Source organism: Orbicella faveolata, unplaced genomic scaffold, assembly GCF_042242905.1.
Source record: "Orbicella faveolata isolate gen_17 unplaced genomic scaffold, um_ofav_v1 contig_13, whole genome shotgun sequence".
Lineage (NCBI taxonomy): Eukaryota > Metazoa > Cnidaria > Anthozoa > Scleractinia > Merulinidae > Orbicella > Orbicella faveolata.
The window spans coordinates 9,296,031-9,311,890 of NW_028301540.1; the positions used below are offsets into that span (position 1 = coordinate 9,296,031).

Below are 15,860 nucleotides of genomic sequence, written 5' to 3' on the forward strand. Positions count from 1 at the left end.
ATTGGCGATAGCAGAGGGTTCTGAATGCGTGGCATTAGATAAATAAGTATAGATAATCGTATGAATGCGAGTGCAATTAAGATTTACTTTACGAGTGATATTTGAATCTTTCCCCCAAATTGCACGACCTCTTAGGCACTCGAGTGTAAATGGAAACAATTAATGATAAATTCGCCTGCTCTCAGCCAATCAGAAAAGAGCCACTGTTTTAGGGTAATAATTAGTTAAATAGACACTGAAATGAAGATATGAAATATATTATATGTGAACTGCGGAATGTGATGAAGTAAAGCCTTGAAATCATTTTTCAGGCTTCATCGCAATTTCGCAAATTGCGTTCTTCACTGCGAGGACTATATCTTTACTTAAAATAACATTGTCGACCTTAAGGCGACTTTGAGACCTACGTTGCTTGCCACGAACGAAGACCATTCGTTGAGCTCCTCGCCATGACGCTTCACGAGTGCGTGGAATGGTACAAATGCCTGACATTTAAATTTAAGTGGCCGCCATTTTTCCAAAAGGAATTATCTGATTCAAAACTACAGACTCAAGGACCAATAGACCTTTCCCGCATTCCAACAAACAATAGCGCCAAGTCGAGGTCAGGGTGGACAAAAATACATGTAAATGTATGAAAATGTCCACCCCAACCTCGCATTGGTGTTATTGTTCGTACGCACTGAAGTGGAATGCGGGAAAGGTCTATTCATTACATATTCTCTCTTATTTCCGACACGTTCTGCGCTAAAATCACAATAAGGCGAGTCATTTCAAATTGAAAAACGGCATTCAAGGCCTCACAAAAAGCACCCTCCTAAAATAAAGGTTCCTTACTTAGCTTTACTTTCACTTTACTTGTTCTTCATTTAACCGAACGTTACAGAGAAATGTATGATTTATGCTCTCTGGGAGTCACCAAGACGACGCGGCCGGGACATTAAAAATTCAAATGAGTTTAAAGTCCTTTTTAGCTTTACACGTAGCAAGCATTCACTCTGTCACAGATCAATAGCCAAGGTCGAGCGAGTCCCTGCTGTGCAAACACACGCACATATTTCTTTATCTTCCGATTCACACCACGGCTTGACTTCAAAGAAAATGATTAGTAGCCTCAAAGAAGCAATTACTGATTCCCAGTTCTGCACGGGTGTCTGCTGTTGCGTTGTTGGGGTCTTTGTAGCGGTGTATGTTATGCAACATCGACAAAGAAAGCGAGCAGAATTCAAGAGGAGCGAAAAAAGCGAGTTCGGCACCAAATGGTCGCAGCGGCAACACGAGTACCACGTGGAGAAGTTTTACGAGACTGGTTTGACCGGCAAACACGACTTTCATGGAGGCTACCTCAACTTTGGATATTGGGCAGACGCAAATATGAATTATATTCAAGCAAGCGAAGCGCTGCTCTCCCAAGTAGCCGATCCTGTACATCTGAACAAGGATAGCCGGTTGTTGGATGTAGCAAACGGTTCGGGCTCACAGGATATCTTCTACTTTAACAAGTACAACCCGAAGCACATTGACATGATTGACGCAACACTGAGTCACCATCTCATCTGCAAGAAACGCATTCAAGAAAATGGCTTAGAAGACCGTCTCACAGCACATTATGGTAGCGCCGTGGATCTGCCTTTCAAGAGCAACTCCTTTACGCATGTCCTTTCCATCGAGGGAGGAGCCCACTTCAACACACGTCAGAAGTTTTTGCGAGAAGCTTACCGCGTTCTAGAACCCAACGGCTGGCTGTCGTTTGCTGATTTTGCGACTCCAAGACCGCCGAAGAATTTCATAGAGTATGCCGCTATGTGGCTGTGCTCTACGCTGTGGAATGCGCCGGAGGACAACGGGCGATCTTGTGAAGAATTGAAGAAACAATTGGAAGACGAAGGTTTCGTCGATGTTGTTGTCAGGGATGTTGGAGAATTCTGCATTCCGGGATACTATTACGAGTCCACACGTCCCGAGACCCTGGCTGAGCTTAAAGAGATCCGAGGCTGGTTTGCTACGTATGTTGCTTCTCATATTCTAGACGAGATTACGCTTTGGGTTTACAAGAAAAATCTCTTGACGGAACTTATCGCTTACTGTCGCAAGCCTACCGCAAAATCCCTAGAGTAGTATCCAAGAGCAAACATAAAACGATAAAACGGTCCAACGAGAGGTACAGAAGAACTCGATATTCTGCCAAAGACTTTGTTACACGCTTTCCTTTGTACTAGGGATTTTGTGGAGTTTTCAGTGACGAATTTTGTTAACCCTTCTGCGCTATAAAACAAATGATTTCAAACTCATATAGTTCAGTAATCAACTGCTTTGAAAATGTGTCCAGAAACTCTCTTTCCAATAAAACTACATAGTTAATGCGCTCAAGATTTTCTTCAGTTTTTCTCGATGGTTCCAGGTTTGGGATTAACTTACAGACCCATGCATTGGCAAAAACGGCCGCCATTTTGACATTCTTTTGTCTTCATTCGAATTACCTTTACTAACCTCGTTGAAGGTAGATTATTCTCCTGATTTTTGAACTAGTAGGACTAATTTGAACAAACAAAAGAAAGATAATATGGGGGCCATTTTTCCGAAAGGTCTATTTAACTCTCCGTCATGTTCACTTTACACTTCCCGATACCTCATTTATTTTAGTTAGAGCGGACTTCAATATATTGGGTGTCGACACTTATTACGAGTAAAACGGTCTGCACGTACAGTATGTATTACCTGGCAAACCGTGCAAGATAAGGTCCATGAGATGTACTTTGCGACTACACCTTTGTATTTCTCGGTTATTTACTAATTGTTCTTTTTAACTTGGAAAATATTATTCTCCAAGTAGTGGTGGTGGAACGATTTTACTCCATCACTCCTTTCCTATTAGACATTTGGAACCCCCTTATCAAAACGTCTGCAGGAATGCTCGTCGGAAAATTTCAATTTAACTCCTAAAGGAGACTAATATAGTACTGCTCGAGCTTCATTAGACCCTTAAAAAGATACCACGTAAAACGGAAATAGGTTCGATTACTAGCCACTGTTCAAGAAAGGATCTCGCGTGCACCTGTAGACTCGACTCGCGTACTCGAGAGATCAGCGAAAATCAAGCCTAAAAACAGAACTAAAGGAGAGCGTTTCCTTTGTTCTTCGAGTGCACCTTAAAGGATACTTTGACAGCTAAGAATGGTGACGTTTCGTCATCAACACCCTGAGTGAGACAAGAATCCTTGATTTTTACCCCGACCTTTTCATATAGGAGTCCCTCTCCCCGGGTTTCCAACATCACGCCGTCGAAGGCCGTCTTACAGTCGCTTGCACCGTGTCAAGTTAGTTATTCTTTGAATTTCTGACACAAGTAATGTGTTCATTTCACTCCACAGAGTGTTCAAAGTGATGGCTACGGCACTGTTGTGTTCACAACAGAAGCCTGCAGAGTTTCAGATCAAGAAAACTGTTCAATTTGTTTTATATAGAAAATGTCTTGGCTTGGAAATAAGAATAATAAATAGTTCAGCGACTCTGTTCACTTAAGTCTTGTTAGACATCCACCACCATCTTCTTGTGAACATCCATATTACCAACAACCTGAAAAGAATGATAAGTTAAAACGTCAGCGACAGCAAAACCTTTTTACGCTGTAATGCAGTTACCTTCCTACTCTCTTTGGCATCAAATGCAGTAAACCCTGCTCATTTTTTGGATTGGATTTTTCAGACTTCCTAAGCCTTGAATCATCACACCCCATCTCCTGTAACTTTAAAAAACAGATGCAGACATATCTCTTGCCTATTCCTCCAGATCATCATCATCTTCATCATCATTATCATCATCATCATCATCATCCGCAGCAGCAGCAGCAGCAGCAGTAGCAGCAGCATTAAGGCTAAGTATAACAGGACTTGGAGGATATGTATTGAGTCCACAACCATTTCTTTTGAGGTCCGCAAAATGGGAATGTTGATGGCACTTCACACAAGAATTATTTGTCATTTGTTTTGCTTGGACACCACCTTAGCTCTGGTAGCCTGGATCTCTTGATCGATAAAAAAAAAACTTAGAAAATTGTACTGACCAACTGACTCAAAAATAACCAAAACCAGTAAAGAAATACTAAAATTTTACAAATACATAAAAGCCACGAAGATGAACTTAAATTTTTCTTTTAAACGGCAAGAATAAGAACATTGATGTAAAACAAAATGGAGCAACAAAGCAACAACAACAACAACAAAACAAACAAACAGAAAAGACATTGCTGTCAAAACCTTGTTGCCATTAAAACATCAAGTCACACGAAACCCAGATATTTTACTATTTACAACTGAAATGTATCATTTAAGATCATTTAAGTCAGCTGCTTGTAGATTAAGATTAACCAGTGTATGATAGTATTATCGCTATATCTTAAGTTAGCCTGTCATTAGTATCATCATCGTCATCACCAAAAGCAAAACAAAGAAAACAAAGAAACAGACAAAAACAAGACAAAAAACTCTAAACTGAGAAAACAAGCCACTAGTTATAAACCTTACAGCACAAAATTCACTAAAAGAGATTTTTCCATCGCCATCTGTGTCGGCATTTATTACTGTCTTATCCACAATTTGTTGAAGCTGTGTTTCCTTCAGATTGTTTCCTACCATCATCTTAAGAACTTGGAACACTTCTCCATTTGATATGTTACCATCTTTATCCATATCATATATCATAAAGGCAACTAACAAAAAAAAAAAGATTAAATCAAATGATGTGATTACACTGTACCTCAATAAATTTTTTGTTCCGTTATGCATGATAATATATGGAGTTGTTGAGTAATTTAGCATTGAAAGCCAAATTGTTCTAAATAAGTGTTGATCATGAAGAATAATAGTCTTCTTTTTTTCTCTTCCTATAAGGAACTAGTTAAAAGAAACTATGAAACTGAACGTCACATCGCTGCTAAGTACAATAATAGCAAGATACTAGAGGCTAAGTGGAAACCCGTTCTGAATTGTAATTTGCTAAGTACATAGGTGTGTAACCGATAAAAAAGATGTAAAAACTAGTGTAAGAATTGTACTCTAAGGAAGTATTGTATAGTAAGTGGTATAAGTAACGTATCGTTAGTGGTATTGTAAGTAGTGTCTGTCTTGTTTTGTTAGTAGTGTCCTTTGTGTTGCAATAAAAAATAATAATAATAATAATAATAAAAAGGTGTTGATCATGAATGATATGGAGCGCCAAGTTTATTTTTCTAACCTGATGGCACATCAAAGTGGCGGGGATGCCAAAACACTCAAAAGAGGCAAACAACAATAAGAGTTGCAGAGTGTACAGTTACATGAGAGTTTTCACTAAATCTCAGTGCTTAAATCAAATGGACATGAGAGTCTACAAGAGTCTGATGCAAGCTGAAATGTGATTTTCTGTCTCTTGTTATATCATAATCTTTGGAAAATACATCCCATAGGCAAGGTCACGTCAGGTCTCGGGAAGTGTGAACTAATAATAGTATCCCAGAATAAAGAATTTTCCATCGTAGTTGTCCACAACATCACCGAAGCCTGCGTGTTCCGTATTTTTCGTCACCAGAAAAACGAAATCGTTTGCCGCTTGAATTTCTTCTGCACTAGTCTCAAACGTCGAAGACATAAATTATTTTGGGGCACAAATCATTGTTATCAAGGCTAAGAACATAATTAACATTTTCGAGGAACCCGATGGCGTGTTTCTTAATTGGCATGCATCTAATTTTCATTTTTCCACGTATGACCACAAACGCATACAATTAAAGACCATATCATTTCACTGCTTCTTTTCATATAATGCGAGCTTAAAATTGGGGATAGCAGGGGGTTCTGAACGCATGGCATAAGATAAATAAGTATAGGTAATCGTATGAATGCGACTGCAATTAAGATCTACACTACGAGTGATATTTGAATTTTTCCCACAAATTACACGACCTCTTAGGCACTCGAGTGTAAATGGAAACAATTAATGATAAATTCGCCTGCTCTCAGCCAATCAGAATAGAGTAATTGTTTCAGGGTAATAATGAGTGAAATAGAGATTGATTTGAAGATATGATATACCGGCGGTTTAGACTGTCTGCGACGCAGGCTACCATCCACTCCATCACAGGAGTCCATAGTGTGCGAAAACACGCCCATATTTCTTTATCTTCCGATTTACACCACGGCTTGACTTCAAAGAAAATGATTAGTAGCCTCAAAGAAGCAATTACTGATTCCCAGTTCTGCACGGGTGTCTGCTGTTGCGTTGTTGGGGTCTTTGTAGCGGTGTATGTTATGCAACATCGACAAAGAAAGCGAGCAGAATTCAAGAGGAGCGAAAAAAGCGAGTTCGCCAGATCCGGGACCAAATGGTCGCAGCGGCAACACGAGTACCACGTGGAGAAGTTCTACGAGACTGGTTTGACCGGCAAACACGACTTTCATGGAGGCTACCTCAACTTTGGATATTGGGCAGACGTAAATATGAATTATATTCAAGCAAGCGAAGCGCTGCTCTCCCAAGTAGCCGATCCTGTACATCTGAACAAGGATAGCCGGTTGTTAGATGTAGCAAACGGTTCGGGCTCACAGGATATCTTCTACTTTAATAAGTACAACCCGAAGCACATTGACATGATTGACGCAACACTGAGTCACCATCTCATCTGCAAGAAACGCATTCAAGAAAATGGCTTAGAAGACCGCCTCACAGCACATTATGGTAGCGCCGTGGATCTACCTTTCAAGAGCAACTCCTTTACGCATGTCCTTTCCATCGAGGGAGGAGCCCACTTCAACACACGTCAGAAGTTTTTGCGAGAAGCTTACCGCGTTCTAGAGCCCAACGGCTGGCTGTCGTTTGCTGATTATGCGACTCCAAGACCGCCGAAGAATTTCATAGAGTATGCCGTTATGTGGTTGTGCACTATGCTGTGGAATGCGCCGGAGGACAACGGGCGATCTTGTGAAGAATTGAAGAAACAATTGGAAGACGAAGGTTTCGTCGATGTTGTTGTTAAGGATGTTGGAGAATTCTGCATTCCGGGATACTATTACGAGTCCACACGTCCCGAGACCCTGGCTGAGCTTAAAGAGATCCGAGGCTGGTTTGCTACGTATATTGCTTCTCGTATTCTAGACGAGATTACGCTTTGGGTTTACAAGAAAAATCTCTTGACGGAACTTATCGCTTACTGTCGCAAGCCTACAGCAAAATCCCTAGAGTAGTATCCAAGAGCAAACATAAAACGATAACTGAAACGGTCCAACGAGAGGTACAGAAGAACTCGATACTCTGCCAAAGACTTTGTTACACGCTTTCCTTTGTACTAGGGATTTTGTGGAGTTTTCAGTGACGAATTTTGTTAACCCTTCCGGCGTTATAAAACAAGTGCTTTCAAACTCATATAGTTCAGTAATCAACTGCTTTGAAAATGTACCCAGAAACTCCCTTTCCAATAAAACTGCATACTTCATGCGCTCAAGATTTTCTTCAGTTTTTCTCGATGGTTCCAGGTTTGGGAGTAACTTATAGACCCATGCATTGGCAAAAACGGAGGCTATTTTAATATTCTTTTGTCTTCATTCGAATTTTCTTTACTAATCTCGTTGAAGGTAGATTATTCTCCTGATTTTTGAACTAGTAGGACTAATTTGAACAAACAAAAGAAAGATAATATGGGGGCCATTTTTCCGAAAGGTCTATTTAACTCCCCGTCATGTTCACTCTACACTTCACGATACCTCATTTATTTTAGCTAGAGCGGATTTCAATTGAGTGTCGACACTAATTACGAGTAAAACGGTCTGCACGTACAGTATGTATTTCCTGTCAAACCGTGCAAGATAAAGTCCATGAGATGTACTTTGCGACTGCACCTTTGTATTTCTCGGTTATTTACTAATTGTTCTTTTTAACTTGGAAAATATTATTTTCTAAGTTGTAGTGGTGGAACGATTTTACTCCATCACTCCTTTCCTATTAGACATTTGGAACCCCCTTATCAAAACGTCTGCAGGAATGCTCGTCGGAAAATTTCAATTTAACTCCTAAAGGAGACTAATATAGTACTGCTCGAGCTTCATTAGACCCTTAAAACATACCACTTAAAACGGAAATAGGTTCGATTACTAGCCACTGTTCAAGAAAGGATCTCGCGTGCACCTGTAGACCTGACTCGCGTACTCGAGAGATCAGCGAAAATCAAACCTAAAAACAGAACTAAAGGAGAGCGTTTCCTTTGTTCTTCGAGTGCACATAAAGGATACTTTGACAGCTAAGAATGGTGACGTTTCGTCATCAACACCCTGAGTGAGACAAGAATCCTTGATTTTTACCCCGACCTTTTCATATAGGGGTCTCCCCTCCCTTGGTTTCCAACACCACGCTGTCGAAGGCCGTTTTACAGTCGCTTGCACCATGGGTACGGATCTGAATTACAAATGTTAAAATTGTCCGCTGGGGAAGTCAGAACGTTGAGAAACGACGACATAAGATCCGTGCCGACTGAGGAAGAAGACTCATCGACTTTCTTTCCGTTTGTTTAACTCCACGCTTCCTCCTTTCCCGGCGCTGGCGCGACTTTGTTTCTTTTGAACGCTTTCTTCCTCTTTTTTTCCCATGGCAGTTGCCGCCCTCCCCCAGCATACGAGCTCATCACATCGTAAAAATCATTCTCTTTGACAGCCTGAAATTTCTTCTGTTTTGTTTCACGAACAATTTGGATTCCAAATCGCTTGGTATTCGTTCTTTCAATGCCAAAATTTATGAAGTACAAGAAAAGGAACAGAACAAAACATATCCGTGACATCTTTGCGTTCGACTTTTTCTCTCTTTTTTTTTTTACAATACGCGCTGATGACTTCACTGCTCGTAACATCTATTGTTGGATAATTGTTTTCCAACTTATCAAAAAGCGCGCGCGTTTCTAAGACCAATCTACAAATTCTTCCTTGCTGTTCCTCACTTGTATGTTATACTGCTGGTCGAGAGAATTTTACCACATATTCGGATAATTTTGACAAGACTAATTTACTGATCGGTGTCTGATTTAGGGACTCGAGCGATAAATGTAGCCTAACTCAATAAAGAATTCGTGGCGCTCGTCGCACTGAATTAAAAGTCTATTCTAAGGACGGACCATTATAGTGAGGGAAGGGAGGGTACGTGAAATTTCATGCTACAAGAATTGTTGTTTTTAGTAAGAGGCTCAAGCGTAAACCCCTTTCTGTTAATGGCAAAATATCTTATCAACCCTTCAAGTCTGGTGGTTCGGCTGGGCAAAATACAGGAGCCCATGGGCTCCTGATGTTAATATTGTTTTGCCAAGGCTCGCACTATTTGTTTTTATTGTTGTTGCTGTTGCTTTTCCCACCTTTCCCCCCTGTTTGACATTTATTCCAATGATCGGCCCGTAACCAAATCTGAATAGTATTCCCTCCTAATATTGGGCCTGCCAATGATATGAGCGTGGCGAAGACTGGCCGACCAACCTCGGCAAGAGAAAATGAGGGGTCCCCTCATTTTTTATTGAGCTCGGTTAAAAACAAAGTTTATAAAATGGCGAAACAGGAGAATTTCAATCTTCTGAATACGGCTTAATGTAGCTCTGTTGCACTCGCTTCCATTTTGCTTGCGAGCGGAATAAAAGCATAACTCCCCAGCAACCTTCAGGACACCTTCGAAAATAATGCTGTCCTTCCGAGTTGCTTGCGATTATTCAGAAAAAATCAGACTGATTCTCGGTTGATCTTCGGAATGATGTCTCATAGGGCCTTACAGGTTTCGCCCAGAAGAAGCGTAAAATGTCTTTTTTACAGAAACCTTCACCGATTTTAGAATTCGCAGAACATGGCCGTTTTTGTTTGATACGGGATTTGATTTATGGCAACCGTTAATTATTCATGGCGTTATCTCATGGCGTTATTTCAAAATGAACTGCTTGACCAATTCAGCCAGGTCTAAGAGGCAGCTGGCTCACGTTTCTAGAAATCTGTGTAATCTGTCTGTCATAATTTAAAGGTAAGCTTAATTAAGGGCCCATTAACCGATCTTTTCGAGCCGTTGCTAAGGAAAATTTATTCTCATATAACCTCATCATTTTTAGTTAGTTCAGAGTTATTTCATGTGTTTTAACTTTTTCATGATCAGTAACACTAGTGATGACGTCATCAGGCCACGCCCATGGTCATGTGACTAATACTGAAAAAACGCAAAGGCTCCCAGACAAATTACTTTATCGGGATTTTTTTCATTGATTTAATATTTTAATTTAAATCCTCATTACCCTATGCATAGATTTTGTGTCATTTTTAAAAGGTCAGATTTTGAGAGAATTTCAAAATATTAAAACACTCGTAATTTTCTGAAAAATGCATGATTTTGAAAAAGGGATGCATAGCTATCTTTTCAAAGTTCGCTTTAAACGAAATCCGTCGAAAAAGGCTGGATTTAATGAAAAACCGCGTTTCCTTTAGCATTTAAAGAAACCAGAAGGGCACCTGATATATATTGAAAAAAACCCTATCAGCGCGTGCGCAATTTACACTCTCAGCGCACTTCGGTAAGATCAAACAAAGCCACGAGGAGTTAGTTTTTCTCTTTCTGTTGCTCTTGTTTTTGTCTTTTCTTATTTTGTCTTTGCTTGTACTTTTTTTACTTTGCATTTTGTGAAACACAGAGAAAAACATCTAAAATGTTAGCGAATTTGGAACTTATTGAGTTGTTTTTATTTTCCGCGCTCAGGCTGACGTAAGTAACCGGAAGTGATATTTCACCTCCTTAGCAACGCGCGCGAGCGCGCGCATAAATCGGTTAATGGGCCTTTAAGTTTGGATGGTATTTACAAGGTTACGGGCCGTCGATAAAACCAGGACCATGGAACATCCCGGAACATCAAATAATTATTAGAAAAATACGTAAAATTAAATTTCGAAAAATAAAATAAACAAATATAAACTGGTATCAGCTCGAAATATGAAGAGATATTTTGGGGGGTAGGGGAGTCGGAAGGGGAGGGGTAGGGGGCGTTGGGTATTCATTCACCTGACCACAATGAGTGCAGGCTTCTTTTCTTTCCCGCCAATTGCGTCACGTGGCCTTACGGCACTCTGTTTTTCAACACAAACATGGACGATTCGGACTATGAATGCCAGGTAATTCATTGCGTTTCCTTTGTTGATCCCTGATTTCTTCAACATCTGAGGTTTTCGTCTGAGCATCATACAGTTGCTTGTTGAGTCAGTAGCCATAGTTTACACTAGTTTTGTCACTATTCCGTCTTCATGTTACAATTATCATCCCCAGTTTTCGCGCTCTCCGCTAGGAACGCCTGGCACTATGACCCACCAAGTATAGTCTCGCCCTTTCCGGAAGTCCGAGTAACAAGCAAGTTATTATCAAACTGGTTTCTATTTCTCTCTCATGGAGAAACTATTCCGTCATGAGAAATCGTGTATACGCATATATCTGAATCGACGTAATGAATTGAATAAAGAAATCACACTCGTGTACCCAATTTTTCGGTCTGATTAAAGAGTTCGAATGTCACCATCTTGGTTTTCTATGAAGAACGAACAGTCACGTGATTAAACTGATGGCGAACTACTGGAAGGAATGGAATAGTCTTCTAATTATTCATTGCAGTTATTTTCATTTTTCTTTCATTTTTCTTTTCTTTTTTTATAAATATATTCCACGCTGACACCAGTTTGTTTTAGTTTAATTTAATTTTTGAAAATTTTATTTTACATATTTTGTTCATAATTATTATAATTATTTGATGTTCCGGGATGTTCCGGAACGTCCCGGAGTGTTCCATGTTCTGGTTTTATCGTGGCCCCAAGGTTACGTTCTTGCTTCTGATTTGCACAGTATCACCCTAAAATAAATGGTTCTGAATCCATTATTTTTAACGTAAGACGATTTGGCAATATAGTGAAATGGGCTCTCCAGGGGAATACTCCCATATAGAAAAGACGGGTGTGCTCATCGGGAGTTTTGATAAGAAGCCTCAAGAGGTACCTAAAGATCCTGTTTTGTTTGTATGGCTTGAAATGTTTTCATCCCTAACAATCTCCTGTCATATTTTTTGGGGGGTCAATACCCTAAAAGGTACCGCAAATGCTTCTGCTGTGAACCTTTTGACGCCAAACACCCTAAGAGGTACTAAAACTGCCTTGTTAACCCCTAAAAGGTACTACAAGCACCCCTGTCCTTTTTACTGGGGGGTTTCCCCGGGATGGACTCACGGGAAGCAAACAATCATTGGAACTGCGTTTGCCTATTACCGTGGATTGGCCAAATTTTAAAACAAAATGAGATAGTGATTGCAAAAGGGCTTGTGCAGGTCGAGTTGAAATATGTGAATGAGTTATTATGAAACATGCATAAGCTTCTATAAGCTTACTTATATATGTACATCCACCCCTCCCCCCAAAATCAGGGAGGACATCCCCCTCCCCGATTTTAGGGGAGGGGCAGATATACACAGGCTAACTTGTATATTCATAAAGCTTTAATGCATTGCTAAATTCCATAACTTCTCATCACCCCTTCAATTCTTGACTTTCATTTGTTATCTATTGTAGTCTTTACCTTCCAATTCCCATGGTGATGAGCCAAGACAAATGATTTAACAACTGAATTATAGTATTTTGGTAACCTGTGCCCTTTAACAATAATTTAAGCCTTTGCTGTTTCTATCATGGTCAGCTAATGATTGGTGAGGGAGAAACCCCTTAATTTATTATTTAAGGCCTAATAAGCCAAATGGGCAAAAACACATGATGATGATGATGATGGTGATGATGATGATGATCATCATCATCATCATCATCATGGTTAATATTTCTCATTTGCTCAAAATTTTGCCATTGCTGGGGCAGATGTGTTATGTCTCATTTGTGTTAATTTATGGGGTTCCCCCCTAGATCTGCGCAGCATTTAAATGTAAACCAAACTCTGTACTAATCTTGCTGTCTAGCCAATATTGTAACTATACCAATAGGCAGTCAGCCTATGGATTATGCTAACTATTACAGATACGTTTTCTTTTATCATAAAATAGCAAGCAGATGTAAAAATCTCTTAACTGTTTTAGATGACTGTTTATTGTTGTTAGAGGAGTGGGTACAGCCACACAAAGCAGGGGTGGATCCAGGATTTTTCTTAGCAGGGGGTGCACCACTAAGGAATGGTGTAACTGACTGGTGAGGTAAACAAATTTTAAAAATGAATACGAAGAAGAGGGCTTCATCTTGGCGGGGGGGGGGGTGCACATCCACTGCACCCTCCCCCTAGATTCCCCCTGCATAGGCTAAGTTAACAGTATATTCTTTTGAAGCCAGTTATAAGAATGCAATAGCAGGTGAATGATATAAAGTACAGCTTGCCAGTTTTAGGAGTTAAATCCTTGTTACCCACACATACCCTCCTATACAACAGGACTTAAAGCATTCTGCAAGTGTTTTATTTATAAGGTCTTGTCCTGCTTCAGGACCTGACCACATAGGGCTTCTTGTGTTAAAAAGGGGCTCTGTTGATGTTATAATTCCATTAAATCTCACTTCTAACTAACATTTATTAAATGGATTCATTATAAATTAATATTTGAACCAAACATTATGAAAAATCTAATCTATCCTTTGTTAAATGATATCAATAAATAGTATCAGCGAATCAATTACAAAAGAAAATCACATTCAAAATGTGTACACTCTCTTAGGTACAAAAACAATTCAGGCCCAACTCCCCAAAAATGGATTTTTACAAAATAAACCTGCTAAGAGTGAGGTGTTGCTTTGAGATTGCATTGTACTTTGATTCACAGTCCTCTTCCTCTATTCTATACTTTCTTCATCTTAAGCCAATGAGGGGTGTGTGATACATGTAAAATAATTTATTTATTAAATAATTATTTAACTGGTAAAAAGAACAAAGGAGAACATTTGAAAAAATAAATAAATAAATTGTGATAATTACTTTAAATTACAAATAGAAATGTATGCAGTCCAGTGTCAGCTCTTCAGGTAACAGGGGAACCCAATAGATCATTAACTGGTCAATCATCTGTTTGAAAAGCCTTTAATCCCCTCTGATTTTCTCAATAAGTGAATAGACCAATTTCAATATATTAAAATTCAGCCTAATACAATAGACCTCAGCACAAGGCTTTGGGGAATAAACCCCACAAACTCTGTAGTTATTCCCAAGAGCCTCGTACTGAGGTTTATTGTTTTAGGCTGAATTTTAATATATCGAAATTGGTCTGTTGTCACTTCGAACTTTCCTGATATGAAAAATTTAATGGCTGTTGTTTTCGGATTGATAAAAATGTTGTTTTGGGCCCAGGGGGGTTACTTGCAGACAGGGAGGGGGGATGGAGCTTCATATTGCGAACCCCAAAAATACATGAGCCTAAAATCTTATACCCAAAAAAGAACCTGGCATCAAAATTTCCTATCTAAAAAAAATACAAGACTTAAATACCTCAATACTGATTTATTCAATCAAACAGACTCTTCTAATGCATGATTTTGCATCAATAAGCTAATGAAATTGGTATGTCCGTTAATATCTCTTCATCCACCCACTGATTGCAACAAAAATTTCACTCGGAGATGTGTAAACCCAAAAATTACAAGTATTTTTTAAGACCAAAAAAAATACATGACACATCTCTTGACCTGAAAACATACCAAGGGTGAAAATTTTCAACCCAAAAAAATATGCTGGACCCCGCTTCATGTATACTGCGTTCACCCCCACTGGGGTTTTGGCTGCCAAAAAAAAAAGAAAGCCATAATTTTTGAAAGACAATGAGACCTAAGGTTTTTGGGAAATAGACAAAAATGATAAATTCAAGAAGATTCAAGTTTTCCTAGAATGAACAATGATAATTTTTTATTGCAGCCTAAAATTAACCTACAGAGCTTTAAAAGCACTCAAGATGGCCTAAAACAGCATTTTAAAATATTTGTGAAAAATTGTCATTGGGTGCCCCTGTGGTAAGATAGATCAAACATGTAAAAGCCACCTCCCCCAGGGAAAATCTATGGCTACCATTAAATTTAATTCTAAAGTACACAAACTTTGCCAGTAAAATATGATGTATTCTTAGAAATCCTCATTTGGATTTGATATCAAATGCCCATGTTGGTGCATGAACTTGTAAACTATAAATTGATTAAATATCAATATTATTATTAATGAATAACAATAATTTATTGATCAGTTGTTGATATTTTTGTGAAAAAGAGCTTGCACTTAATCTGATGTCTTTGCAAATAGAGATGATTAAGACTCAAATCCTATTTGGGATTCAACATTAAATACCCTGGTTAGTGCGTGAATGTGCAGTAAGTGTGAGTTGAACACATTGTAATCTATAAATTGATGATTAAATATCAATTATATTATTATTACCTATGAATGATAATTGATCAGTTGTCGATTTTGTGAAAAAGAGCTTGCACTTCATCTGATGTCTTTGCAAATATCGACATGTAAGACTCACATCCCTTGACTGCATCAGCAGCAGATAGAACAATGATCGTCCCATCGGCGTTGACATTGTTGTCATTGGCCTTCTTGACTAATTCCTTGGCCGTCATGTTGTAATGCTTATTTTTGCAAAAAATTGCCGAGTGCTTTAAACCAATATCTAAAGCCATGTGACGTGCGAGAAGTAAATGTGTGGTGTCACCACCAATTCTCGGGTTCACATCGACCAGGTACTTTCTGTCATCTGTGATAAGCACTTCAAAAGTGACCAGGCCAAAGTAGCCTCGCTTTTGAAGATATTTCTTAATTGGCAAAGTGAAATCTTCGTACACTAGTTTCTCATACTCCTCTTGTTTGTCCCAGTCCAC

The 15,860-nt window shown here is 39.1% G+C and overlaps 1 protein-coding gene across 1 annotated transcript; it reads left to right on the forward strand.

Annotated features, from left to right (window-relative positions):
* Window positions 1-860: 860 nt before the first annotated feature.
* On the forward strand, window positions 861-2,370 carry LOC149114887 (uncharacterized). Its single transcript, XM_089284514.1, has one exon. It carries the CDS (start codon window positions 895-897, stop codon window positions 2,116-2,118), a length of 1,224 nt encoding a protein of 407 aa, XP_089140640.1. The 5' UTR covers window positions 861-894; the 3' UTR covers window positions 2,119-2,370.
* Window positions 2,371-15,860: the final 13,490 nt, after the last annotated feature.